The 25,928-nt window shown below is 53.9% G+C and overlaps 8 protein-coding genes across 8 annotated transcripts; 4 read left to right on the top strand and 4 right to left on the bottom strand.

Moving 5' to 3' along the window:
* Nucleotides 1-472: 472 nt before the first annotated feature.
* On the top strand, nt 473-3,026 carry BDY24DRAFT_413371 (uncharacterized protein; the record flags this gene model as incomplete). Its single annotated transcript, XM_076643180.1, has 16 exons — nt 473-540; nt 613-632; nt 714-765; nt 844-910; nt 983-1,058; nt 1,141-1,180; nt 1,250-1,308; nt 1,374-1,395; nt 1,467-1,586; nt 1,687-1,711; nt 1,807-1,928; nt 2,006-2,114; nt 2,187-2,310; nt 2,417-2,542; nt 2,599-2,693; nt 2,763-3,026. The coding sequence occupies 16 exons, from the start codon at nt 473-475 to the stop codon at nt 3,024-3,026; spliced, it is 1,389 nt and encodes a 462-aa protein (XP_076498976.1).
* A 246-nt stretch (nt 3,027-3,272) lies between these two features.
* PRP43 (DEAH-box ATP-dependent RNA helicase PRP43) lies at nt 3,273-6,821 on the bottom strand (the record flags this gene model as incomplete). Its single annotated transcript, XM_076638047.1, has 14 exons — nt 3,273-3,447; nt 3,523-3,560; nt 3,646-3,729; nt 3,813-4,057; nt 4,132-4,254; nt 4,334-4,409; nt 4,491-4,626; nt 4,707-5,476; nt 5,554-5,759; nt 5,844-5,965; nt 6,066-6,124; nt 6,213-6,326; nt 6,509-6,613; nt 6,762-6,821. 14 exons carry the CDS (start codon nt 6,819-6,821, stop codon nt 3,273-3,275), a joined length of 2,313 nt encoding a protein of 770 aa, XP_076498975.1.
* A 944-nt stretch (nt 6,822-7,765) lies between these two features.
* BDY24DRAFT_413368 (uncharacterized protein) lies at nt 7,766-8,285 on the top strand (the record flags this gene model as incomplete). The annotated part of the gene is made up of 4 exons (XM_076643179.1): nt 7,766-7,846; nt 7,913-7,956; nt 8,033-8,133; nt 8,203-8,285. 4 exons carry the CDS (start codon nt 7,766-7,768, stop codon nt 8,283-8,285), a joined length of 309 nt encoding a protein of 102 aa, XP_076498974.1.
* A 444-nt stretch (nt 8,286-8,729) lies between these two features.
* Nucleotides 8,730-13,192, top strand: MAK21 (RNA-binding ribosome biosynthesis protein MAK21; the record flags this gene model as incomplete). The annotated part of the gene is made up of 13 exons (XM_076643178.1): nt 8,730-9,011; nt 9,114-9,464; nt 9,534-9,943; nt 10,034-10,151; nt 10,227-10,346; nt 10,436-11,025; nt 11,105-11,210; nt 11,285-11,503; nt 11,599-11,841; nt 11,918-12,217; nt 12,294-12,551; nt 12,645-12,831; nt 12,906-13,192. The coding sequence occupies 13 exons, from the start codon at nt 8,730-8,732 to the stop codon at nt 13,190-13,192; spliced, it is 3,471 nt and encodes a 1,156-aa protein (XP_076498973.1).
* Nucleotides 13,193-14,362: 1,170 nt separating this feature from the next.
* On the bottom strand, nt 14,363-15,713 carry BDY24DRAFT_382273 (uncharacterized protein). The gene is made up of 10 exons (XM_076639480.1): nt 15,693-15,713; nt 15,606-15,625; nt 15,511-15,541; nt 15,367-15,433; nt 15,177-15,292; nt 15,039-15,097; nt 14,950-14,971; nt 14,824-14,879; nt 14,680-14,743; nt 14,363-14,613 (listed from the first exon to the last, which is right to left on the bottom strand). Exons 1-10 carry the CDS (start codon nt 15,698-15,700, stop codon nt 14,463-14,465), a joined length of 594 nt encoding a protein of 197 aa, XP_076498972.1. The 5' UTR covers nt 15,701-15,713; the 3' UTR covers nt 14,363-14,462.
* A 517-nt stretch (nt 15,714-16,230) lies between these two features.
* On the top strand, nt 16,231-17,393 carry BDY24DRAFT_439660 (uncharacterized protein; the record flags this gene model as incomplete). Its single annotated transcript, XM_076644458.1, has 3 exons — nt 16,231-16,428; nt 16,551-17,197; nt 17,268-17,393. 3 exons carry the CDS (start codon nt 16,231-16,233, stop codon nt 17,293-17,295), a joined length of 873 nt encoding a protein of 290 aa, XP_076498971.1. The 3' UTR covers nt 17,296-17,393.
* Nucleotides 17,394-17,884: 491 nt separating this feature from the next.
* On the bottom strand, nt 17,885-19,288 carry PXP2 (Pxp2p). The gene is made up of 5 exons (XM_076639479.1): nt 18,885-19,288; nt 18,513-18,762; nt 18,365-18,429; nt 18,178-18,282; nt 17,885-18,102 (listed from the first exon to the last, which is right to left on the bottom strand). The coding sequence occupies exons 1-5, from the start codon at nt 19,176-19,178 to the stop codon at nt 17,944-17,946; spliced, it is 873 nt and encodes a 290-aa protein (XP_076498970.1). The 5' UTR covers nt 19,179-19,288; the 3' UTR covers nt 17,885-17,943.
* Nucleotides 19,289-19,437: 149 nt separating this feature from the next.
* Nucleotides 19,438-21,794, bottom strand: BDY24DRAFT_270396 (uncharacterized protein). Its single transcript, XM_076636903.1, has 12 exons — nt 21,701-21,794; nt 21,463-21,620; nt 21,307-21,375; nt 20,933-21,149; nt 20,708-20,864; nt 20,442-20,630; nt 20,312-20,358; nt 20,211-20,236; nt 20,037-20,136; nt 19,945-19,951; nt 19,785-19,858; nt 19,438-19,698 (listed from the first exon to the last, which is right to left on the bottom strand). Exons 2-12 carry the CDS (start codon nt 21,602-21,604, stop codon nt 19,533-19,535), a joined length of 1,194 nt encoding a protein of 397 aa, XP_076498969.1. The 5' UTR covers nt 21,605-21,620; nt 21,701-21,794; the 3' UTR covers nt 19,438-19,532.
* Between the last annotated feature and the right edge of the window lie 4,134 nt (nt 21,795-25,928).

Here is a 25,928-nt window from a genome sequence, read left to right as displayed (position 1 = left end):
GACTTTTCCTTGATTTCTCTCCCAAGGCTTTTCTTATCTCTCATCTCGTCAACGTCATATCAGCCCCTAAGTCTCAGGAGAGGAGAAAGGAAGCCGACTTCAACAGAACGCTCAAAAACGGACCGTCAGTCAAACACTCCTCTGGCGCGCTTCCTTCTCTCCTTCGTCGCTGAGAAAACCTTCTCTCGCTCGATTACAAAGACTGGAAGTTGGCCCTTCCTCTCAAGAGGTCAAGTCGGCCCGTACAGCCTTCTTCAGCCGCGATTCTGAAACCTCACCCGGCGTCTTCCCTCCCCTTGAACCGTCTTCCTTCTCTCCTTCCCTCTCCTCAAGTGTGTACGGCACTTAAATTGAAAGCTAAGATGTCGGGGCCAGTCGGAGGATCGATCTTCTTTCTCTCAGAAGTGTTTGAGCTCGCTTCTTCCCTTGACCTTCCAACCTCCATCGTCTCGCTCGAGTCTCGCTCTCGCTCATGTCTTCCTCTCAACTCCCCAGTTTCCCAATGGAGCTTCCAGTAGATCCTCTATATCCTAACTATGTGTGAGTGGGCTGAGTCTGGTCCGAGCGGAGAAGAGTTGAGACTCAAGCTGAACCGAACGATCAAGGAAACAGTTTCACTCTCTTTCAGGATGGTTCGTCTGTTCTCCTCTTCCTCTCCTGCCCGAAAGAGTTCGAAGAGCTCATGATTCCTACTGGTCTTTCCTTGGGAGCAGGTGTCGTCGTCATCTCTACCATCAAGTGGACGAAACCAGATCTCGTCGGCCTGTTCGCCTCGTCCCACTGCACCCCTTTCTTTTCCACGATAGCTCGAAAGCTAACACCGCTTCCTCTTCCCTTCCACAGGTCTATCCTGACGACTCTGGGTCTAATCTCGAGTACCAGCGTGCTGAGTTTGCTGCTCTATCTCCTCGTAAGTCTGGATCTCGGTCTCCCCAAGAGAGAGGACGCTTCATGTTGACGCGACCTTGTTGAATTCTCACAGGTCAGCGTCATTCGAGAGGGGACGGGAGATCGAGTCAACGTGAACAGAACCGTTCGGGCGTTCTTGGGGACCGATCGTGAGTTGTAGAGCGATCAGCGGTGGAGGGGAGAGCCGAACTAACGAGCTTGAGTTTGAATCATCGACGCGTCGTCGTCCAGTGGGAGTTTTGTTCGTCAATCTGCTGATTGCGGATTTGAGGTGAGTACAAGAATTTATAAAGCTCAATTACATAGGAGAAAACTTATCGAGTACGTTCTCGGTTTGAAGCTGCTCTCTCGGATGGTCGATCTCTCTCAAGTTCATTCATCTCAAACGGACGTCTGCTGGTGAGCTTCAACTTCCTCTCCTTGTGTCTCTGAGCTAAAGAAATGACCTTCAGTTGTTTAAACAGGCATCGCATGCTCGCTTCAAGCGTGCGTGAGTGATACATGCTCTCGCGCTTCAAACTCTTCCTGACCCGTTCCTCGCTGGTTTGACCTCGCAGGGGGGCATACGTCGTTGGGCTCGTTGGGGTTGGATACTGGAACGTCGCCATCGCCTTTCAAACCTTCCTCGTTCTCGTCATGAGGTGGAACGTACCTCGATGGAGTCTTCCTGTGATCTTGTGAGTCCTCTCGGCGTCTTTCCCTTCGCGTCGGTCCAAACGCATCGAGTTCAAGAGAGACGAACAACGACTGACTCTCTGCTTCGTTTTACTACTTCAGGATCTTTGGCTGGAGTTTAACTTTGGTGATTTCTCCCCTTCAGCTACGATCTTGACAAAGGTCACAATCTGGTGCAGAGACGCAGTCTGACTTGTTTCTTTTGCGTGTTCTGCCACTTAGATGTTCCTCTTCGCTGGCCCGATCTGGATCGCTGCTCGTCGACACCCATACAGCTGGTACGGCCCTACACCGGTTGGATGCTTTGTCACTTCGGGGATTCCTATCGCTTCGTCGGTCTACAGGTGAGTTCGTCCGAGGAAGAACGAAAAAGGGATCACCTCTCGACGCTGATTCTCTTCCTTCGGTCCCTCACCCTCAGAGCCTCGCCCATCGTTGTCCTCTTCTATCTCACGGTCACACTTTTCTTCTACGTCGCCGTCGCTATCCACGTCGCTCGAGTTCTCTCTCTCAACGTCCATGGACGGTCGGTGAGTCGAGGATCTTTCTCAGGCGCGTCGAGCGAACCTCTTCTGAACTTCCCCGCTTTTCTTCAACAACAGACCTTCTCAAAGTTCCGCTCCTTCTTCTTCAAAAGGGGACGATCAACTGATGGGAGTACCATCTCGATGCCAGTCGTCCCAGGCGTCGGTGTTCTGGCCTCGTCGAACACGTACACGAACGTCAGTCTCTCCTCTCTCTCTCTCTCTCTCCATCTCGTCTAAATAACCGACCCTTCTACTTGATCAACATTCCGCCTCACTTGCTGCGAAAATGCTCTGGTACCCTGGAGTCTACGCTTTCGCCACTCTCCCGTTGAGCATCATCTCGACTTACGCTGGATGGGCAGGAAAATCGCCGGCAAACCAGTGGTACCAACTCGAAGGCGCCTTCGCTGCTTGTTTGGGATCTTTGGATGGTCAGTCATCAAAACAGCTTTACTCGAGAGGCCAGCGAGGCTGATTTTTTTTTCAGTCGTCTTGTTCGTTTTCACGCGTCGGTCTCTCATCTTTGGTGCTCGCACTCCTCCTCAACCCCAGATCGCCTCTTCCCATGAGGACCACAGCGATGTGAGTTTATTATTTTCTCTTCTCCTGCCGCCTCGACGATGACTGAATCAACCTGCAACCCTCCTTCAGAACTCGACGCGTCGAGGCTCCGCTCAACCACGTCCAGCTCTTCCTCTCGCTTCCGCCACCGGGTCCAACTTCGAACTCTCGCCTCTCTCCCCCGAGGAAGAAAATCAAGATGACGAGGAGAAGACGGAGGAGGGGGGGGCATCAACTCCGAACGACGCTTACGTTTTGAATCGAAGTCCATCGAGGAAGTCGACGACGGGGACGTCGAGTCTGAGGAGGGAGGAGGTCGAGACGACGGGTTCGAGTCGAGTTGCTTTGCTTTGAGCTTTCTCCATGGTCTTCACTTCAATTACTGTGGCACATACCTTTACTCTTGATGCATCCCTTCGCCAACTTTCTTCAGCCTTCGACGCGGAGTCCACTCCTCTGCCTCTTCCCGTCCCTTCTCCCTCTCTCTCGGCCAACGATAATACATGCAGAGCATCCTCTATAATCAGAACCCTCCACGGACGTACACAGTCCTCGAGCAAAGCGAAAGAAAACTGTCCTTGAACCATCTAAACGACCAGACTAACGTCGATCCTTCTTCCTCTTCTTCTCCCCTCCCGACCTCCCATCCTTCCCCTCCCCATCCCCTCTCGGCACAGGTCGTCCCTCCCTCTTCGCCACCACTCTCGCCAACGCACGCTTCGTCTCTCCGTCGGCGAAGGTCTTCATGTCGTAGTACTGGGGGGCAAGGTCGATCCTGAGTGAAGGAAAGAGAGAAAGGGTCAGTTTGGACCCGTCGAAAACGCAGAGGCACAGAGAGAGAGAGACGCACAGCCATTCTGGTCGGATCTCGGTGACGGTTCGGATGAACTAGATGATGAAGGAAAGAAGAAGAGGTTAGACCGAGGTGGAAGGGAAGGAGAGGAAGACAGGGAGATGGGACGACGAGACGTACGTTGGCGGTGGTGAGCACAAACTCGTTGAAGACGACCCATTCGGGCTGAGTCTCGAGTCCACAGGCCTTGTGAAGCTTGACGACCTGAGCAAGCACGAAAAAGAAGAGAAAGGGTAAGCTCAAGGTCGCTCGACCCGAGCTCGAACGAAGAGAAGACGAAGACTCACCTGGTTGTCCTTGATCGTCAGGTAGTTCCCCTTCTCTCCCTCCTTGTGAGCGACCTGCATGAAGAATCCGGAGGTCAAGGCCTTTCGAATGTTGAGGTAGTAGCTCTTGTCCTCGAACGGTGTCGAAACGAGATCGAGATCGTGCTTCTCCATCGACCTCTTGAGCTGAGTTCGAACGTTGTCGGCTTGCTGGAGAGCTCGTTGGGAGAGGAAGTTGTTGTAGGCCCAGTTCTTGTCGTGCTCGTCTGTATAAATATAAGGAAGGAGGTCAGTATCACGAGAGGGAAGGGGAGAGGATAGGAAAGGGATGGGAACGCACTGGACTTGTAGGCGTGGTAAACGTTGAGGAGAGTGAGGTGGTCTCCTTCGGGGTGAACGAACTGAGCCTTGGCCTGGTCGGCTTCCTTTCGAGCGTTGACGGGTCGGAGGAAGACGTTGGGGACTGAGCAGAGGAGGGGAGGAAGGGTCAGTTTCGTCGACGAGGAGAAAGAGAGACGCGTCGAGCTGGAAACCGAACTCACTCGAAAGCATGGCAGTCAAACTCAGAAGCTCGTTACTACAACGCATCTCGGGGGAGACGATGAGCATCTTGGCGAGCTGATGAAGAGGAAGAAGAAGAGGTCAGACGACGTTCGTTGGCTCGGTCGGTCGAGAGGGAAGGAGAGCGAGGAGACGAACCTGAGGATCGAGAGGGAACTCGGCCATGATGGCACCGAGGGGAGTAAGGTCTCCCTCGTCGTCGAGAGCACCGATGTAGTTGAGCAGCTCAAGAGCTCGCATGATGGTTTCGGGAGCGGGAGCGTCCATGTAGTCGCTGATGGAAAGGAGAAGAAAAACGCGTCGAAGTCAGCTTCGATGCGAAACGCGTCGACAAGAGAAAACGAGACGACTCACAAATGCACCAAATCCTTGATACCCAGCTTCACCAACTCCAACACCGTGTTGGCCAAGTTACTCCTCAAGATCTCGGGATGAGTCTGCTCCTCCAACTCGTTGACAAAGTCCTTCTCGGTGTACAGCCTGAAGCACTTTCCGGGTCTCGTCCTTCCAGCTCGACCAGCCCTCTGCTGAGCACTCGCCTTCGAGATCGGGCTAACGAGCAGCGACTCGACTCGGATCCTGGGGTTGTAGACCTTCTGCTTGAAGAATCCGGGATCGACGACGTAGACGATTCCATCGATGGTGAGGGAGGTTTCGGCGATGTTGGTAGAGATGACGACCTTCCTTCCTGGTGCTCCTCCGGCGACGGATGGTGGAGGTGCTGAGTCGAAGATTCGTTGCTGCTGGTTGGGAGGGAGGGAAGAGTAGAGGGGTACGACGAGTAGAGGCCCAACGGCTCCTCCTGAGTTTCGAGCGAGCTCGTCTCCTTCTCCCTTGATCTTCCTGCACGCGTCCTCGATCTCCTCCTCTCCCGTCAGGAACAGCAGTATATCTCCTTCATCCTCGGCCTGGTGGATCATGAGAACGGTTCGGATGGCTGCGTCGACGTAGTTGGGTTCCGGCTCCTGGGTGTAGTAGGTTTCGACGGGGAAGGTTCGACCAGAGACCTTGAGCAGAGGAGCCTTTCCGGAGGAGGTTCCGTCTCCGAAGTACTTCTGGAACTTGAGGGAGTCGAGGGTGGCGGACATGATGATGATCTTGAGGTCCTTACGACGTCCGGCGATCTGAGGAGGGAAGGAGAAGGGAGGTGAGCTCGAGCTCGCAGAAGGGAAGTAAGGACGAGAGAGACGGAGAGACTCACCTCCTTGAGCAAACCCATCAAGATATCGGTGGCGAGGGTCCTCTCGTGAGCCTCATCGAGGATGATGGTCGAGTACCTCGAGAGCATGTTGTCGTTCATGGCTTCTCGGAGCAGCATACCGTCGGTCATGTACTTGAGGAACGTCGAGTCTCGGTCCGTCATGTCCTCGAATCGAATCGAGTATCCGACCTCCTTTCCAAGGGGAACTGGCAGCGATGAGAGAGGCGGAGGTGGGTCAGTACGAGAGCCGAGGTCTGAGACGAGAGAGACGAGCAGAGACGGAGACTCACCGTCCATTTCGTCGGCGACACGTTTGGCCACGGAAGTAGCAGCGACTCGACGAGGTTGCGTACAGGCGATCATCTTTCCCTTGAGCTGAGGGAGATCCGAGAAGGCTACAAACTGAGGGATTCTGGAAGAGCCGAGAGGAAGAGAGTCAGGTCGTTGAGTCGGACGAGGAAGGAGGGATTTGGAGAAGGAAGAAGGGACGAGGGAAAGGGCTGAAAGCTCACTGAGTGGTCTTTCCCGATCCAGTCTCTCCGACCATGACAAGAATCTGGTTGTTGGAGAACTATAGGAGCCAGGGTACACGAAAATATCAGCCTGGGTTTCTTGGGGTGGAGAGCAAGTCGGGTCGAGGGAAGGAAGTCTCAACTCACGAGCTCGTAAAACTCGTGCATCCTCTCGTAGACGGGCAGCTTCTTCCTTCCTTCGAGGATCTTCTTGTAGGTGGCAGTGAAAGGTCGAAGAGTGAAAGGGTTGATATCTCCATCCTGTAGAGAGTCAACAGAAAGGCAGCGAAAAGGGTCAGTCAGGTTGGGAAACGTTCGAAGCTCAAAGGTCTGCGAGCTCCTTCCCTCCACCACCACCCAAGCTCGCCCTCCAACCCTACTTCGCCCCTGCTTGGAGCGAGTATATAAGCAGCCATGACGTCTGTAAGAAGGGTGCTACTGACCATCAGAGCTCTCGCTTGAACGGCATCGACCTGTCCGGGGACGACTCCGTCGAGAGGGTTCTTCTTGCTCGAGCTGCCGTTCTTCTGCTGGGGTTGGAGGTGGGCCTGGATAGGGAGCGAAGAGGAAGAAGAAGACGAAGAACGGGTCAGTATATGGGCGAACGAATTGAGGGAAGGGGATGCGGTCGAGGTGAGCGAAGGGAGGGAGGGAGGAGAAAGTTGCAAGCGAAAGAAGCGGCCCTATAGAACTCACAAGGTAAGGGTTCTCTGATGGATCCGTCTTGGGTCGTTTAGAGGATCGATCTTCCGACATGGCGAAAGAGAGAGAAGGAAGGATGAGGGGGGAGGGGAGAGTCGAAGTTGAGGTCAACTTGAGAAGGAGGAGGTTCCAAAGCTGCTCTCCTCTCGACGACCCAAGTCGTTGACGACCGTTTTCAAGAGCATTGTTTCAGCAACAGATGCGCTCTTAGACAGGCTTATCAAGATTACTCTTCCTTGATGATGATAACTCAGAGGTTTCTTTCGCAAAAAGAGAGGAAAGAAGGAGGAGGATCAGAGAATCGCGTCCACTCGACGTGTTCGCCTCTAGCCCGTCGGCTCTGGCTACTTCGAGAGCAGCAAAGCTCAGATAAAGCAGCGTATGCACAGACATAGAGCGAGCAGCGAAGAAAACGACTAGTCGATCTAGAGCGAACTAACCACGTCGACTCCTCTCTCCCTGATCTCCTCTCCCCCCCCCCCTTCCCCCCGTCCTCCACAACGGACGACCTAATACCGAACCCTCCCCTAACCCAAGGCGAACCTTTCAAACTACCCAGTTAATGATAGAGTGAGTGGAATTGGACGACCTACGAGGAAGAAGGAAGACAACGCAGCGTGAGCGACGCGACGAGAAGTCGACGGGAAAGAAGGAGCGTACTTACCATCAACCTCATGGAAGCGAAGCAGAGGTTTGACTGGTGGAAGGAAGGGAGCCCGATCCAGCCCCGGTCTCGAGCAAAGAGGGAACGGAGAGGGAAGAAGCGACGAGCGTTTGAGCGGCGGAATCGACGGCGATCGTCGTTTCAGCGAGGAGCGTGAAACCAGCCATCTTCTTGAGCAAAAGTCGTTCATATCCTCGGAAGGTAGAAGTACGATCACAAACTGATCGCCTTCGTCTCCCTCCACAGCAACATCTTCTCAAGAGCCGGTCTCTTCAAGCCTCAGAACGTAGCAAGTCCGTTCGTAGATTCGTCTTTACAGACATGGGCTCAGCGCATGCTCTGGCACCCTGTTGCCTACATAATCGCTTGCATGCCTCTTGGGATTGCCGCTTTCGTTGCTGCTACCACCCTTCGAGTGAGTTTCGTCGTTTTTCCTTTTTTCTCGTTCACACGCTGACCTCTCTCCAAGGTGCCTAAACAGTCTATGTATGCTAAACACTTGCTCGTGCTTCGGAGCTTCCATCGGTACGTCTGCGAACCAGATGAAGAAGTCGACGACGCGTCGAAGGGAGACTGATCGGCCTCCTCTCTTTTTTTCCAGGCCTTCTCGACGTCCTTCTCTTAGTCTTCACTCGCCGGACTCTAGTTCGAGGATCAAACGAGTCTGCCGGCGAGGGAGCTTTGCCCTCCTTACAGCGAGAGGTCCGTCGTCGCTTTTCTCTTCATCTGACCGAACCCAACGCTGATTCCATCCTCTCTCTGTTTCTCCAGGTGAACACTCCTCAGCCTTCAGGCTCACAACACGATCTCGGAGATCTCTCTTTGCGTCTTCCTTCGATGGAGTTCCCCTTTAGAGACGGAATTCCTCTCACGGCGATTCCTTTCGAGACTGACGGCGGGTTCGTTGTCGGCGGACGGGATGAGTCTTGTCAGTCATTCTGAGCTGGTCGAAACGAGAATTCGGAATGAGGGGAGGGGATGATATGGCACTCTTGCTTGAAGAGTGGGGAGCTGGTTGCAAAGGGTGAGAGTCGAGAGAGCGTCGCGCGTCGTCGTTCTCCTTTCTGAGCCTCCCTTCGTGTCCTGAAGCAGATTTTCGATCTCCTCAAACGGGGAGTCCTTCTTCCTTAATAGTATCTTCTCCCCACATCACGGTTATCTTCGCTGCAAGAGAAAAAAGTCTTCCACGACCAGGCGCAGTTTGCCCTTTGGTCGATTCGAGATTTCAGACTTTCGTTCTCCTCCCTCCCAACTCCCTCCCTCCCCTCCTCGCCTGCCCTTCCTTTCTCTTCCCTCGGATGGCTCGTTCTCAGCCTCCCCAGAAGTCGAAACCTTCTACTCCCAAACCCAAACCTACTGGAAACTCGAAACCCAAAGGAGGGAAGCCAGCAACAGCTTCTTCCGCTCCTGCTCCTTCCAAGGGCAAGCAAGCTCAACCTAAGGAGCAGCCGTCCACCGTCGATGCTCTTCATCAAGAGATCTTGGATCTCGGAGGAGATGAGGAGGATTACGCTATGCTCCAGAATCTTGACGAGGGAGATGGCGAGGTTGTAGGAGGAGGAGACGATGAGGTTGTGGATGTGAGTTGAAGAAGGGAAGGAGCTTGAGCTCAACTTTTGAGATTTTGGAGAGCTGACCTTTTCCTCCCTTCCTTTCCTTCTTTGGAATCTTTCTTTCTACAGGCCAAACTCTCCAAGGAGCTCGCCTCGTTCATGAAGGGATTGGATTTCTCGAAACCCTTTGACGACGAGGAGGACGAGGACGAAGGCTCGGAAGGAAGCAGCGGAGAAGGAGAGCAGGACGAGGAGGAGGTCGACGACGAGTCTGACGAAGGAGAGATGCCCATCGATACTCCCAAGAAGGTCAACAAGGTCCCCGAGGTCGTCCCAGTCGTTGCTGTTCCCAAGAAGGTCGTCGTCGTCGCTCCTACTCCTGCTCCTGCTCCTGCTCCTGCCCTCTCTGGCGCGAACGCTATCGGAGCCGCTCCCTCTGCTGCCTCAGGTTCGCTCGTCAAGGGAAAGAACGGAATCCTTGTGAGTCTTTATTCCCTTTTCTACCTCTCTACCTAGATATTCCAATCTCATACGTTTGTTCTCTTGCAGATCTTCCCTCCCCTCCCTCAATGGTACCACCACGCTCTCCCTGCGCTCCCTCCCGTCGCGCTCCCTGCGCTCACGCCAGCTCTCCTGCTCTCCCTCACCACTCGATCCTCGACCCTGCTCACGACCCTCCCTACGGCTCCTTCGACGCACCTCTCCTCCAAAGCCGACGCCAACTTCTTGGCGCAGATTCTCAAGTCTGGAACTCAGGCCGATAAGCTGTCGGCCTTGATCTTGCTCGTGCAGGGAGATCCGTTGAGGAACATCTCGGCTCTCGAAGGATTGAGGGCGATGATGGGATGGAGAGAGGGTGGGAACGTTGGACGAATGGGAGGTAGGGAGGAGAGGGTCGGAGTCGTGAGGGCCGTGGCCGATTGGTGGAACGGAGGAGGAGCTCCCAACAGAAAGTTGAGGTACGTTCGTTTCCTTCTCTTTGAGTTTGGGTGTAGAGTGTGCTCGAGATAGGTCCATCTGGAGACGAGGCTGACAGATTTCTTCTTCAGATACCTTCGAGATCAACCCTTCCTCACTCACCCTGGCGCGACCGACGCTCATCTCCTCATCTGGGCGTTCGAGGACTGGCTCAAGAAGTACTTCTACTCGCTTCTTCAGATTCTCGAGGTCAGTTTCTCTCTCTTCCACCCGTGCTCTCGTCGAAGGAACGTCCCGCTGACGAACTCTCCCCCGTTCGTGCAGACTCTCTCCCACGACACTCTCCCCTTCGTTCGAACCCAAACTCTCACCATCGTCTACCAACTCCTCAAGGACAAGCCCGAGCAGGAACAGAACTTGCTTCGTCTTCTCGTCAACAAGCTCGTTCGTCCCCGTTCTCGTCTCTCTCGTTTCATTTTTCGACGCGTCGCTGACCCTCGCTCGTTCTCCCCCCTCTCTTTCCCCTCTCCCAGGGTGACTCCGACAAGACTGTCGCCTCCCGAGCTTCCTACCACATCCTCCAACTTCTCCAATCCCACCCAGCCATGAAATCCGTCGTCGTTCGAGAAATCTCCTCCCTCGTCCTCGTCCCTCCCCCTCCCAAAGCCGTCGCTCCCTCGAAGCAGAAGAAGAAGCAACAGAAGAAGAAGGGCAAGGCTCAGCCCATGGCCAAGAAGACCACCGTCTTCGACAAGACCGTCGACGACAACGGGAACGTTCACGCTCGATACTACGGGATCATCACTCTCAACCAAACGACCTTGACTCAACGAGACGGGGACGTCGCTGGGAAGCTCGTCGAGGTTTACTTCGAGGTGTTCAAGGGGATTCTTGGGGATGGAAAGTACGCTAAGGAGGAAGTTCCTGAGGCGGTGGAGGTGGTGGAGCCTGAGGCGGAGGGAAGTGGGAAGGACAAGCACAAGGGGAAGGGAGCTTGGAAGGGGAAGGGGAAAAAGTCGGATGTGAAGGAGGACGAGGTGGAGGATTCGGACGCAAAGATGATTGCTGCTGTGCTCAGTGGAGTCAACAGAGCTTTGCCTTTCGCTAAGATCGAGGATTCGACGTGAGCTCTCCTTCCTTTCCTTCTTTTGATCGAGTGCGACGAGCTGACCTTTCCTTCTCTCCTCTCCTCACCCTCTTAGTTTCGAGAAGCACATGGACACCCTCTTCCGAATCACCCACTCCGGAACCTTCAACATCTCGATCCAAGCTCTCAACCTCATCCACCAGGTCACCTCGGCGAAGGAGGTTCGTCCAGTCTCGGTCTCCACTCTCCCCGACGCGTCGACTGACCTCTCCCCTCTCTCTTTCCTTTTCATCAGACTGTCTCCGAGCGATTCTTCCGAACCCTCTACGAATCTCTTCTCGATCCTCGACTCGCTTCCTCCTCCAAGCAAGCCATGTACCTCAACCTCCTCTTCAAGGCCATCAAGTCCGATCCCAGCTCAGCTCGTCGTGCGGCTTTTGTCAAGAGGACGATGCAGGTCCTTGGAACCCACCAACCTCCGTTCATTTGTGGTGCTTTCTTCCTTCTTGGAGAAGTGAGTTTGACTTTCTATCTACCTTCCTTTCTCGTTTTCTCGTCGCGTCTCTCGTCTCTGACTCTCGGTCTTCGTTCGTCGTTCCTCCTTCGCAGCTCTTCTCGTCAACACCCGGACTCCGTCGGATGCTCTCTCAACCCGAGGAGGACGACGAGCTGGAACACTTCGTCGATGCTCCCGATCCCGACGAGGAGGCTTCCGGAGAGAAGAAGGATAAGAAGGAGGTCGAGGCTCCCGTCGTCCCTGTGTCGACCGAGAAGGTATGGGATACGACCTACGACGGAAGGAAGCGAGATCCTCAGTACGCTCACGCCGAGGGTAGCTGTCTATGGGAGATTGTGAGTCCCTCTTTCTCGCTCCTTCGCGTACACCACGAACTCAAACTGACGCGTCTTTCCCTTCCTCAAATCTCAGGTCCCCTTCCTCTCCCACTTCCACCCCTCCGTCTCGCTCCACGCTTCCCAACTCCTCAACAACGAACCCATCACCACCTCCTCCGATCTCAACCTCAACACCCTCATCCACTTCCTCGACCGATTCGTCTACCGAAACGCAAAGAAGCAGAAGGCCAAGGGTGCTTCCATCATGCAACCTGCTGCCGCTTCCGACAAGTCTGGAGTCGTCTTGATGATGAAGGGAGCCACCGGAGCCGACGCGGAGGTCAACACTGCTGAGTTCTGGAGGAAGAAGGAGGAGGATGTGCCTGTGGATCAGGTCCGTTCTCGTTTCATCTCGCCCTCGACGCGTCGAAACGAATCGAGAGAGCTGACCTTTGTTTTTGTCCCTCCAGCTCTTCTTCCACAAGTTCTTCTCTCAGAAGCTCTCGAAGGAGAAGGCCAAAGCCAACAAGGTTGCCAAGAGGAAGGGAGGCAACGATTCCGACGCCGACGACGCTGCCGACATGGAGGGAGGAGACGATGCTGCTTCCGACGAGGAGGAGGACCTGCCCCGTACCGTTTCTGGGAAGAAGGTCGTTCCTGTTCCTGAGGTTACCGAGGTCGAGGAGGAGGAGGACTCGGAGGACGAGTTTGAGAAGGAGGTGTGGAAGGTGAGTCTTTTTGCTTCGTTCTCGTTCTCGTTCGTTCGAATCGAAGACGCTCCCTGACCTCTTTTTGCTTCTTCGCTTTCCTCTCGTCCCCAGGCCATGCAGAAGTCGATGCCCGAACTCGAGGACGACGGAGAGCTCATGATCGGAGACAGCGATGGAGAGGATCAGTCCGACGACGACGAGGATCTCGAGGACATCAGTGAACTCGGAAGCGACGAGGCTGGATCTCTCGGAGACGACGACTCGGAGGACGGTTCGGATGGTCAGATCGACGATGCTGGTGAGCTCTCCTCTCTTTCCTCGATCTTCCTCTCGAGGTGCTGACTTCGGCCCTCCTCCCCCTTCTGTTCCCAGAATTCGACTCCGCCGACGAGGAAGTCTTCGAGCTTGACGAGGACGAGGACGATCTCATCGATGTCGACGAGGACGCACCTTTCGTTTCCGCCTTCCCTCCCGAGCAGGACGACGAGGGAGCCGACGAGGTGGCAGAGGAGCTGCCGTTGGATGGGAAGAGGAAGAGGACGAACGCCGAGGACAGGAGGGAGAGGAAGAAGAAGAGAAAGCAGTTCTCTGGAGCTTTCGGAACTTACGAGGACTTCCAGAAGCTCATCGAGGATGGAGGACCCGACGACAACATCTAATCGTATGGATCCTTTCTTACGTCTTCGATCTTGAGGTTTGGTTGTGAAAGAACGAAGAGAGAGAGAGTTGAGTGTCGCGTCGAGAAGTGCGATTTGACGAGCAGCGTCTCTTTACGAGCTTTGATCATCAAACGACAGTTCGAACGAAGGCATCAAAAGATTGGGAACTAGATACAACTACAATCATCATAACCCCTCGTCCACACCAGATCAGAGCGGCTCGTGAGACTACCCTCGTCGAGAGGAAGGGAGGTCGAGCTCGAACCGTCCACCCCAGTTCCTTTACGCGCAGAAGAAGGACCTCCGAAAGGAAGATGAGGGGTCGATAGATCACCAAGCTCAAGCTTTGAGCCACCAGAAGGAAGAGGATTTTGCGTCTGGGAAGAAGAAAAAGAGAAAGGGTGGGAATCAGCACTAGTTGGATTCGGGTTCAAGAAGAGGAAAGACGAAGGGCGAACCTCAGCTGGAAAAGAGGGCAGAGTATCGCTTTGAGGATCTGCTGGATCTCGCATTAGAGCTCGACGTGTAAAGATGAAGAGAAGAACGTCGATAACGCCTGCGATGAAGGGGAACGAGAGAAGTCAGCTTCGACGCGTCGTTCGAGCCTGCCTGGCCGAGAGACGTGCCGATGGAAGCTCCGAGACACGAGCACACTGATAGAAGGGACTGTTTAGGAGCCTGTGAGGGTATCAGAGTCAGCTGCCGTAGGGCGTGCAGAGTGAGAAGAGACGGAAAAAAACTCAACTCACAAGCAGAGTCGTCGCTTCCTTGAAAGACACGATGGCGAGGGGGATGCATGCGAAACCATAAGCTACAGGATACCAACGCATTCTTCGAGCTGCTTCGGTGACCTGAGAAGAGGGTTGAGAGGGTCAGGCGACGGAACACTGGAAGGAGAGAGGGAGACGCGACTGACCTCGCTCCTCGACTGCAAGAACATGGCTTCTTCGAAGCGCATGTCCGAGCTTGAAGGCTGCTTGAACGATTTCGTAATCCACGGGCTCCAGATTTGTGGGCTTGAGGGTTGATCCTGCATAAAAGAGAGGAGGGGACGGTCAGCGACGTCACGTCCAAACGGAAACAGGAACGAGACTCACCAAGGTCAGCCCGCCGTTCCTCTTCAACTGGAGGACTCCAGTGAGAGTAAAGAAAATCCCGAAATAGCAGATGAGCATGATTCCAAGGGAGGCGATGTTGAAAGCCGGGATCAAACTGGGCAGAGGAACCAGTTGAGAAGAGAAAGAGGGAGGGGAAGGAACGGCGAACTCTCTCACATGTACCACGTTTGGTAGTTGGGACCCCCAGCCAAAACGAAGCAACCTATGTTGTTCGGACCGTAAAACGGGAAAACGTAGTCCGAAGCGGCAAAAATTACGGGTCCGAGGAAGGTGATGAAACCGACGAAGAGCCAGCCGAGAGATCTGGTTTCCAATGGTCGAAGTCAGCGAGGTTCTCAGGATACACAAGAGAAGAACGAGCGTACGCACACTAGAACGGGCATCAGCCATTTCGGAATCTTCCATCTGAGAACGAGGATCATGAAGGTGACGACTTCGTGCGAAAGGGAAAGGCGAGTGAGCTTTGAAGCCGAGACGCGTCGACTTCAAGTCTGACTCCTCGACGAGACTCACCTGAGACGACCGAGTTGAACCATCCAGTACCAGCGTAACCGACGGAGAACATCATTCTACGGGGAAAGAAGGTCAGAAGATCAGCTCAGACGCAAGATGCTCAGAGGGGAGGACGAGAGAACGAACCCTTGGAAAGTGCAAAGCCCACCTGAAACGATGACGGTAGAATCAGCATCGTCGCTCGATTCGAAGGGCGAGACAGCACCCAGGCTCACCCATACTCGTCTTATAATCAACGAGAAACTTGAGGTTCGCTAAATAGCCAAGCGAGTACCTGAGGAAGTCGTCAGAGAGGGAGAGGGGCAAGAATCAGCTCCTGACGCGTCTTGAACTTGCTCTTAGTCGAAGCTCACAGGAGGTCTGCGAGAAGTAGACAGGTGAAGTAGGCGCCCATGTCGGTCAGAAGGAATCTTCGGATGGCGTGGCTACGCTCAGAGGCCTGTGGGTGTCGAGTCTTGAGGAGATGTCGCTGCAGAAAGGACAGGAGGAGAGAACGGTGAGCTCGAAGTCGTTCTCGACTGAGCTCGGAGAAGTAGCACTCACGATGAGATAGGTGAGGAGTGAAATGATGCTCAACAATGAGATGATACCGATAGTAGTTGCGAAACCTCTGCGAGTCGAGTTGCACGAGACAAACGAAGAGTGAGCGTCGACAGGGCGGAACGAAAAGAAGAAGGTTCAACTCACAGGCCTATCTCATCTTCGATGCTCCAGTCGCCTGCGAAGAAGGAGAAGATGTCAGCCAGAGTGCTCTCATCCGAGAAGGAAGAAGGTCGACCGACCTTGAGGGAAAGCTCCGACTCTGAAACGAAGGAGAGAGGTCGCGATCAGACACTCGTGTAGGGAACTGAAAGGATGAAGGCGCTCACTCGAACATAGCTGAACGGTTTGATGGGCTTCTTCTTGAGTTCACCTGTGAAGGCATCGCTCGAAGAAGGGAGGGAGGGAAGGAAGGAAGGTTGAAGTTGAGGTCGAGGCAGCAACTCGAGATTGCAAGAGAGTCATGCTGAGATGATGAATTCGTCAATTCTGATAACCGGTGGCAGTTGCCGATGGAGTCCCTGAAACGACCTCCCTAAAGCTGACAGGTATGGCTCGGGGATGATGAAAAAAAGGGGCTGGGATTGATTGAGAGCGGAGCTGTTGGGAAAGGGAGGGAATGGAGGGGGTGTTTTGACCATCGAAGCAGGAGAAGAAGCGGCAAGGACAGATAGCTGCCCTTCTATGAATCAGCCCGGGGTCAGCTAGAAGAGTCGAGTGAGCTAGAGGAGGGCTGCAAATCGATGCTGGTGGTTGAGAGGGAAGGAGAGAAGCTGGTCCAAAGCTGGATTTGAGTGAGCTCGACCTCCCTTCCCTCCCTCTCTCTTCTTCCTCCCTCCAACCACGACAATCTCGAAACTCGCAAAAATGCCCCCCTCTCTCTCTTCAACTCTCCCCATTCTCCCCATCGAACTCAAGAAGGAGATCCTCAAGTTCTGCGACCAGCCTACACTCGCAAAGACCTCTGGTCTCTCCCTCGCCTTCCTCCAACTCTCCTCCCCTCTTCTCTACCGGCACATCACCTTCGAAGGCTCAGAGGGACTGGTGAAGTTCGTATCTCTCGTCGTAAGTAGTTCCATCAATCACTTCTCGATCACGGCCACCAGGAGAAGGAGGAAACCTCGCGGCCTTCTGTCGAGGCGCTGACCTTCAACCTCTCTCTTTCCCTTCCTCTCTCCTTCTCTCAGGCCGAGAAGAGACATCCCGAACTCGAACCATGGCTCGATCTCTCTCTAATTCACTCCGTCGCTCTCGTCGATTCAAGATCCAGCCCGAATCACGGCTTCAAGGAGGTCGATGGACCCTCCGCTCGCCGTCTTCACCTCCCATCCTCCTCCAAACCAGGCCAACTCGCCCTCCACACTCTTCAGATCATCCTCACCAAACCAACTACAGACTTTTGTCTATTCAGCCTCTTCAATCCTGTCGTATTTAAAGCCAAGGGTCACGAGGTGGACTCAGAGGACCACCTTGATGAGAATCCAGGGTCCGAGGTCACCGTCTTCGAAGGGATGGACTTGAGCGGTTGGTCTCGTCTTCAGGAGTTGATCTTTGAGGACGCATTTGTCTTCGACGTTCTTTACCATTACGGATTCGACAGCTTCGATCGTCGATTTCGTCTCTCCTACGATACGTCGGTGCTGGACGAGGAGACAAAGGTCGTCGAGTGGATCGCGTACGATCTCCTCAGTTTTGATGCGACGGCAGCATCACAGATCGAGTCGGTCGTCGCGAGCCTCTTCTCAGTGGAGCAAAGGGATAGGCTTCTCAAGTTGGTCACTTGTTCCAGCCTTCTTCCTCGACTTACCGTCCTCGTCAAGTCGTCGACCGAAACGTGAGTCGCGTCTCCTTCCCCTTCCTCTTCGTCTTTCAGGAAGCCGACCTTCCTCGATTATTCTCGACAGCACGTCTCTCGTAACTCGATCGACCTAAATGTACGCTCGACCTCGAATCCTCTTCTTTCATCTCGTCGTTCGTTCGTCGTCGTCTCGACGGTGCTGACCTCTTTCTTCGCCTTTTTACTCTCATCGGTTTGCGTCTCATCAGTCGAATGCGATCTCCACATCGGCTCCATAGGACGGAGATCTGAGCTCAGGCTACTGGACTTTGAAGCTGGTGGAGGGAGGAAGAGACGAGACGAGATTGATGAGCTTCGACGCGTCGAACACTTTCGTCTTCCCTTCCCATTCTCCCGAAAGAAATCGACTTCCACTCCCTCGCACTTCAAAGAAAGTATCGGTTGCAGAAAATGGTCTCTAGTGGGCAGAACGAGGTGCCCAGACTTTCCTCAAAGAGTACAAGATGCTCGAGTTCGCAACTTCTTTTCAACCCAAGGCCTGTTGGCCTAGCAGTTAGACTGCATCAAGAGTTCTAAGGCTCGTTAACCGTTTCACTAGTAAGACCTAGTTTTTCTCCGCTTACGAAGGGGATCGCAGAATCGGGCAACGATACCGGAAGCGTCGGTTGAGATTGAAATCGCCGACGCGTCTCATTCTTGCTTCGAGCGTTTCGCCCTGCTTCCTTCGGTTGGAATTCTACATAAATTAAGTGGATGCTCGTCTACACTGTTCGAATCTCTATCTACCTCCTCCCAGAGAACCCCTCCGTCTTCCCAACAAACTCCATCCTCTCAAGCCTCAACCTCTGTCCCGTCCACTCCATCAACCCTCGCACCGAGCTGAGAATCTGGCAGAGCTGCTCATCGGTAGCTTGGTGGTTTTGCGCTCCTCGAAAGTGACCCTGCGAAGAACGAGACGAGGGAGACGTAGGTTAGCGAAGGGGAAGAGAAGGAAAAGCGGGGGGATTGCGACGAACCTTGGTTTGAGGAGGAAGATCCGACGAGAAGCAAAGGACGAGGCACAGGAGAGAGGAGTCGAGAGGTTCTTGGAGGATTCGAAGATCGGAGAGGACGGGAGTGTACTGTGCGAAGAGAAAGAAGGAGAAAGATCAGCGCTGCGACGTCGCGTCTCGAGGAGAGAACGGAGAAAAGCAGAGGACGAACGATCAGCTTGAGAGCACAATCCACCAAGTTGGGATGACCCCATCGCAGACTTTCGATAACTCGACCTGGTGAGCAAAGAAAAGAAGAGACAGAAGGTCAGCGAGGTCCTCGACGAGTAAGGAAAGAGAGAGAGAGAACGGAAGCTCACCAGCCACCTTCCCGTAGATCGAGTTGAAGAGCTTCCTCCCTCTCGAAACATCCTCCAAGACAGCGTTCTTGTCTTCCACAGGGTTGTGAAGAGGTGTTCGAGGGTCGAGAGGCTCGAAAGCGGTGGGAAAGGGATGAAGGGACTCGATTTGGAGGATGGACGGCCAAATGTCCAAGTGCGAGGTTGAGAGGTGAGTCGAGAAGGAGGTGAGGGAGGAGATGGTGAGAGGGAAGCCGATAAGAGGGAAAGACTGTATCGATAAGGGGGTACCAGTAGAGTGTTGTCAGCATAATTGAAGACCAGAGCTCGCGGACGCAGCTGGAAGGGACGATGGGGAGAGGAAAGGAAGGAGAGGTCGACCGTCGAGCTCACCTTCAACAAAGCTTCTCGTATCCTCACTGCCACCACCAACTTTGCCATTGACTTTTCACTCAGCCCATCTTTAGTATCCTTTCCAATCAACCCAATCCAGTCAGGAATCCTCCCATCCCCAACGGGTTCCAGTCTCTCGCACAGATCATCGAAGAGGACGGCGATGAGCTCAGGTTCGTTCAGCCTCGAGAGCACAGAGCACAGAAGAGGACCGTAGAGGGAGAAGGGGTCCGAGTGATTCGCGTTCAGAGCTAGAAGGTGGGCGAGCAGAGTGAAGAAGGGAGTAGTGGACATCGTCGGGTTGGGGGAGATGCGCTGGACGTTGGGGAAGAGAAGAGTCGAACGAGTTTCGAAGGGAAACGGTGACCTGTGGGGAAGGCCGCAGAGGCGACGAAAAACAGAGGGTGAAAGTTTCTGTTCAGAACGAGGGACCCGATCAGAGAGAGCTCGAATACAAGGCGAAAAAAAATTGAGGTCGAAGAATGGAAGGAAGCGTCGAATGCGAGAGAAAGAAGGACGTCGCGTCGCGTTTTCTTTCGTCGACGCGTCTAACATCGAGACTTCCATCATGAAAAAGAGGAGAAGATAGTGGTACGCTGAGAAACAACATGTACTTGAACGCCAAGATAAAAGAAGACAAACGAAAGTCTAGGACGAGAAGTTCGAGGACGACTTCCTCCTCTCCAGCTGACGGAGTCCATGTACCATGACGAGGGTCTCAGCCAGCGCCGGGATGGAGAGAGGTTTCGAAAGATAGGCTGTGAAGCTTTCTCTGTGGACTTGATCCATCGTGACGTCGTCCGTATTCGCCGAGCTGAGAAGGGAAAGAGAGGGACAGGAAGGGGAAAGAGTGAGCTCGGTTCGTTACGAAGACGAAGGAGGAAGAAGTGTACAACGCACAGAGCTACGACACAGGGCTTTCCAGTCAGAGCTGAGGATGCGATACGAGCGTTGGCCTTGTAACCGTCGAGGACCTGGGAGAAAAAGAGGGTGAGGGGGTCGGTTTGAGCGAAGAGGGAGGCGACGAGCAGAGGTGAGGAAAGCGGAGGGTGAGACGAACAGGCATCCTGTGAGGAAGGGGGGAGATAGCAGCTCAGTACCGAAAAGACATAAGCCGTGGGTACAAATCGAAGAAGGGGACGAAAAACTCACTGGAGATCGAGAAGAACGAGGTCGAAGGAACCGTTGGCTTCAGCCTTTTCGACTGCTTCGAGACCATCGAAAGCCGTTTGAATGTCGGTGTATCCGAAGCCTACCCAAGAGTAGAGAAAGACGATGAGCCATGATCGACGGGAACGCAAGAAAGGTGAGAAGAGAAAGACTCACGTTCGAGAATTCGAGCGCCGACCAAACTGGAGGGAAAACGTAATCGGGTCAGCTTTGAAGTTCTGAGAGAGGTCAGAGAAGCCATGGTGGAATGTGCTTACCAGTTGACTCGGTTGTCGTCGACCAGAAGGATCGAGAGAGGATACTTCTAAGAAAAAGAAAGGACGCGTCGGCGGCTCGAAGTCAGCGTCCGCTTCTTCGTCACAAACAAAGAGAGGAACTCACTCGAGCGAGCTCGGGATCTATTTCCGACCTTAGTTTGGGCTTCTGAGGGAGTGCAGTCGATGTACCGGCGGAAACAGGTGCGACGGCGTCGTACAGGGCTGACGTTCGAAGAGGACGAAGGAGTGTTTCTGCATGCTTGATGTTGAGACGGTCGATGGTCGAGGACAACTGAGCGATAGCCGAGAGGAAGATTATCTTGTAGAAGAGGAAGGGATGGAGCATTCAGGTGAATGCTAGCAGTCTGGGCGGAGGGGACGAGAATAGGAGCTCACCTTGCCATTCGGTTGAATCTTCACGAGGTGTTTAACATCGTCGGACGATACCAACCGAGAGTCGACGAGCAGGATCGAGTACTGAACCGAAGCCAGCTTGGAAGATGCTTTCGAGATGCTCTCCTCTCCGTCTGAGGTGATTCCGAAGGTCGTGAGTCTGCGAGAGAAGCAAGGAGAAAACGATCAGCGAAAGCGTCGTTCGAGTCGGAATGGATCGAGACTCACTCTTCTTCGACCGTTCTCCTGAGGGTGCCAGGCCTTGCAAGAACGAAGGCGTTTCGACCAGGAGGGAAGGACGGGAAAGGCTGCTCCGTTTTCGACGCGTCTTGCGTCGAGACGAGGAAGGAGAACGAGAACGTCGAGCCAGTCCCGATGATGGATTTGGCGGAGCACGATCCTCCCATCAGGCGAGCGAGACTCTGAGATATGGCGAGACCGAGACCTGAAGATATATGACGGAGGATGGATCAGCTGATGGTCGAGCGTGCGGAAGATTCAAGGCGACTTCGAGCTGCTCCCCTCCGCTTCTCCTCCCTCTCGATGTCGTCCTGTTAATTTTTCTTCAAACGACGGGTTCAAATTATCAGATATGAACTCACCGCTCCCTCCGTAAGACCTCGTGATGGACGAGTCGATCTGCGAGAAGGACTTGAAGAGCCGATCCATTTCTGACGCGAGTCGAGAGGAAAAGAAAGTCAGCGTCATCGTCGTTGTCGCATCTCGAAAAGTAATGCGAAATGAAAAGGCAGGCTCACTGTGAGGAGGAATTCCGACCCCAGTATCAGCAACGGAGACCTTCACAAGAGTCTGAGTCGAGTCGCGAGGTTCGATCTTCCATCGAACGACGATGGAACCGCCCTCTGGCGTGAACTTGATAGCGTTCGAGGCCAGGTTCATGAGAATCTGCTTGATTCTGGAGATTACGAGAGTTTAAAGCGGGCTGCCAGTGAGAGGGGAAGATAATATAAGGAGGAGAGGAGGGAGCGAGCTCACCGGAAAGGGTCTCCCACCAGCGTCGGTGGGTCCGTCGAGCTCGTGTTGGCGAGAACGAGGTCAAGATCCTTCTTGTTTGCGAGGGTGGCCACAGAGTCGAGCTGAAGAATGGAACGAGAGATCAGATCAATGAGAGCGTCCACGAAGAAGGGGGAGAAGACGACGGGAGGAGCAGCAGCAGCTCACCGTAGATTCGATAACTAGAAGAAAGAGAGGTAGAGCGTCAGAATTCAGATGGAAGTCAATGTAAAAAGGGGGGGGGGGGGGGGAAGTGTAAGGGGAGGAGAAGCTTAAAGAGAGAATATAATCGATTCAGGCTGAAGATCTCCTTGCTCCAGGCGACTGAAGTCGAGAATGTTTGATACGACGTTCTGAAGATCCTCTCCCGAACTCCTGATGGTGGCAAGGTGTTCTCGCTGCGATGATAACAAGGGAACTAAGGTCAACGATGGTCGATGCGAGAGAGAGACGCGTCGTGAACTGACTTGGACCGAGTTCAAGCCCGGCGAGTCCTCGAGGACGGCGGCGAGACCGAGAACAGCAAATAGAGGGGTTCGAAGCTCGTGGGACACTTTGAAACCGAAGGGAAGAATGATCAGCAACGGAGGCGATGGAGACTCGTCGAACTGTCGACGCAAGGCTCACTGTGCGACAAGAACGTCGTTTTGGCGTTGAGAGCATCCTGAAGCCGGACAGTTCTCTCGTTGACGATTCTCTCCAGCTTAGCTGTAGACTGAGATGACTCCAAAGCGATGGCCGCAAAGGTGGCGAGGCAAGAGACGACCTCGGTCAACTGAGGGATCTGTGCAGCGGGAGTGACAACCGTTTTGCTTGAGAGAAGAAGGACCTGATAGAAGAGAAGGGCAAGAATTCAGTGCTAGATTTCTATGAAGGCTGCTGGAGAACGAAAACTTACTCCGACGTATCTCCCTTGTTGAGTGAGAGGAAGAACGAGGATCGAGCGAGGGAGTTTCGAGTCGAAGTACGGGTCCTGTCGAAGCTTCTGCAAACTCGAGATCGAGGTGATGGCTCTCCTTGTCCGTGAGACGTGAAGGAGAACCGAAGTTGGTGCGAGTGTAGTAGCCTCCGGATGAGCGAAATCCAGGTCGTACGCTTCCAGCGATGCGTACGGGCCAGCGCCTCGAAGTCGTAAGGAGTTGCTCGTCGAATCGTGAAGAGCGACGGCTCCGAAATCTGTTTCCGATCCCCAAAGAAGTAACACTTCAGCAAGCATTCAGAAGGGGGTTCTTGGGGTGAAGGCTGACCTGCTCGAACAAACTTGAAGAGAAGAACGGTTGACGAGAGGTCAGCAAGGGAAGGAGAAAACGACCTGGCGAAAAGCTCACCTGGCACAGTATCTTCAGGAGAGTCACAACGAGCACGTTGGGATCTCGTTCAGCAGCCAGGAGCAGCGATCCTCTCATGAACGTCAAGTCGTCCAGCGCTTTCGCTTCGGACGCGACCTTCTCCCCGTCCGAGACCTCTTGAGGCGAATCGACGGACGACGAGTGATGAGAGCTTCCTCCAGACGATGTCCGTATCTCAGCCAGAAGACTGCTCGAAGGATTACTCGTTGACGCATCCGAGGCAGCGAGAGTGGTGAGGAGTTGGGAAGGAAGAAGAGGGAGGGGACGAGGAGCGGCCGACGAAAACGACCCTGGAAATTGGCTCCGAACGGTTTGAGCGACGGCGAAAGCTTCGATGTGGATGAAGGCATCGTTCGCTGCTCGGGCATACCCTGCAGGTCGAAAGAGAGACGACACAGTGAGCGGGCTTGTAAGAGAATTGGGAGGGAAGGAAGCAGACGAGACTCACCAATCGACAACCGAAGACGATTTTGAGCCACGAGAACAACGAACCTCGCAGCAGAGGCGCTCAGGATACCTAGAGGGAGGTAAAGGGAGTGTCAGCCTCGAAAAGAGGGGGGAGAAGCGAGATGCTGTCGCTCACCCTCGAAAAGCCAGAACTTTCGCTGAGCCAGATTTTCAAGACACGCGTCAACCTCCTCGAGCACGTCCAGCCAACCAGCTCCTCCGTTGTTGAAAGACCGACGCATGAGCTGGGTCGCTCGTAGAACCTGATTGCAGAGGACGAGGACCAAACGAGATCAGTTTCCGATCGAAACGCGTTGTGGTCGAGGAAAGCGAGTTCTCACGGCGATCCTCATCTTGAAGTCGATGGCTGGATAGCCAAGAAAGAAGGAGATTAGCTTGAACGATAAGCTCGCAGGGCTGGGTGGGGATGGGAAAGATAGAAGGGTTCGAGCTCACTTTCGAATCGAGAAAGCTTGACGATGTTCTCCTCGACGAGTTGCTGAGTTTCCGAAAGGCCGTGTCGAGCGTCTAGCCACCGTGAAAGGAAGCATCAGCAACTGCCGCGATATATGACGAAACGAGAGTTGTACTTACAGAAGAGAGACGAGAGAAACAGCCACTCTCCCGTGTAAATCAATCCTCCCGCTCCGTCCCTGTGCTTCTCACCCTCCTCGACTATCCTCGCTGTGACCTCCTTTCCAGCGTTGAAACAGATGGCGAGACGAAGAGAGAAGGTGTACCAGTTTAAGGAATGAAGAGGTAGTTCCTTGATGGCCTCGAAGTCGGCCTGGTGGTGAATAAAGGACCCGTCGAGGCGCCAAGGTTCGTCTCCTTCCAGATCTGGGTTCCCGATCGTCTCGATGTACTGCAAAGGGATACATACGAACACTCGGGCTAATTAGGAAGAAGGGGGGACGGTGTCAGAGTAGGAAAGAGACAGATCGAAGCGGGAGGACGACGGGAAGCCTCCGTTCTTCCCGTCTCCTGTGCCTCTTCTCTTCAGCCTCCGAGTTTCGAACTGAATGAGAAATCGACGAACCTGCTCTCGTTAAATGGGGAAGCGCTAGCTGATACCAGCTTCGAACCTTCGGAAGATGCACCGAGAAGGGAAGAGGCGAGAGGGACTTTATTGTAATGCCGGTCCCTAGGACGTACGCGCCTAGATGGCGAGGAAGACGACAAAAAAAATCAGGGTCAGCTTAAAACTTCACGATCAAAGAGGAAAGGAAGAGGAGGATTGCAAGGGATCGTGCTCCTCCTTGATCAAACGCACCAGCGTCCCAGTTTCCACTCTCCACCGCGCTCGAAAATGGTCGAGTCATCGTGATCTGGGTAAGAGCCGTCCAAGCTACGCAGAGAGGGAGAATGGGAGGGAGAAAAGCGTCAGTAGTCGACTTCGAAGCGGGAAGAAGTCTTGAGATATAAGCGGAAGAGAGATCAGCTCTCCCCCTCTCAACGACAAGCTCTCGTCCCCCTTTACGCGTCTTCGCTTCGAGAGCCGCCCAAAGAGTAGTTTCTCGGCTACCCGTTCCCCCCCCACTGGCTCTATAGAGGAACGACCGAAGGAGAAAGACCATCGAGCTCGAGAGAGGCGACGAACCATGAGAATCCAGAAGGATGGCGACGAGACCTGTTTGAGAAAGGATCAGCATCGCTCTTGACAACGAGAAGATGAGAAAAGTACGAGCTCACCAGGTGATTCAAAGTAGGAGCCAGTCCGTTGTTTGGCGATGCGAAGAGCGAGCTCGGAGAAAGCAACCTTCAGCGGCACGTCGTCGACCGACGAAAGAGAATAGGTTGCGATGAGGTAGGAGCTGGGATCCGACCTCAAGGTTGTAGGAGAGGAGGCGAGAAGAGCGACGGCGAGGGTGAAGGCGGAGGCTCGCCTTTCTGGCGTCTGTGAGACATAAATCGAAGGACCAGCGTAGCCTGATCAGGAGAAGGGTCTCATCAGCTTCGTTTGCGCGTCCGTTTGAGACGATGCAGCATAGAAAACTAACCGATCAGAGCCAAAATTGCTAGCTTTAAGGAGAGTGAATCGGATGGCGGCGTATCTGGCTGGTCGAAGAGGGTCGCTAGGTTTTGAACTTCGGACGGTGACTTGGGGACGAGAGCGAGAAGGTCCGAGGGAGTGTCCAGAGCGTCGAAGCCAGCTTTCTCGATGGCGAAGAAGGCCTCGGTACAGGCCTCGGGGTAAGAGAAGCCTTGAAAACCGAAGAGAGGAGAAAGGTTAGATGGGGGATGAGAACGAAGGAAGAGGAAAGACTCACCGGCGAGCAGAAGTCGAACGAGCGACGTCCGCATCTGAACCTCCTCCAAAGACGTTTCGCAAAAGAACAGCATGTCCCGAATCTAGAAAAAAACGAGAAGGAAGTCAGCACTGCTCGAGAGACTTCGTTTAGAGAAGATGATTT

The sequence above is a fragment of the Mrakia frigida genome (genome assembly GCF_051309035.1).
Source record: "Mrakia frigida strain ATCC 22029 unplaced genomic scaffold BDY24scaffold_7, whole genome shotgun sequence".
Taxonomy (NCBI): Eukaryota; Fungi; Basidiomycota; class Tremellomycetes; order Cystofilobasidiales; family Mrakiaceae; genus Mrakia; species Mrakia frigida.
Note: the sequence above shows the minus strand (reverse complement) of the source record. Positions and strands in the feature narration are given on the sequence as shown.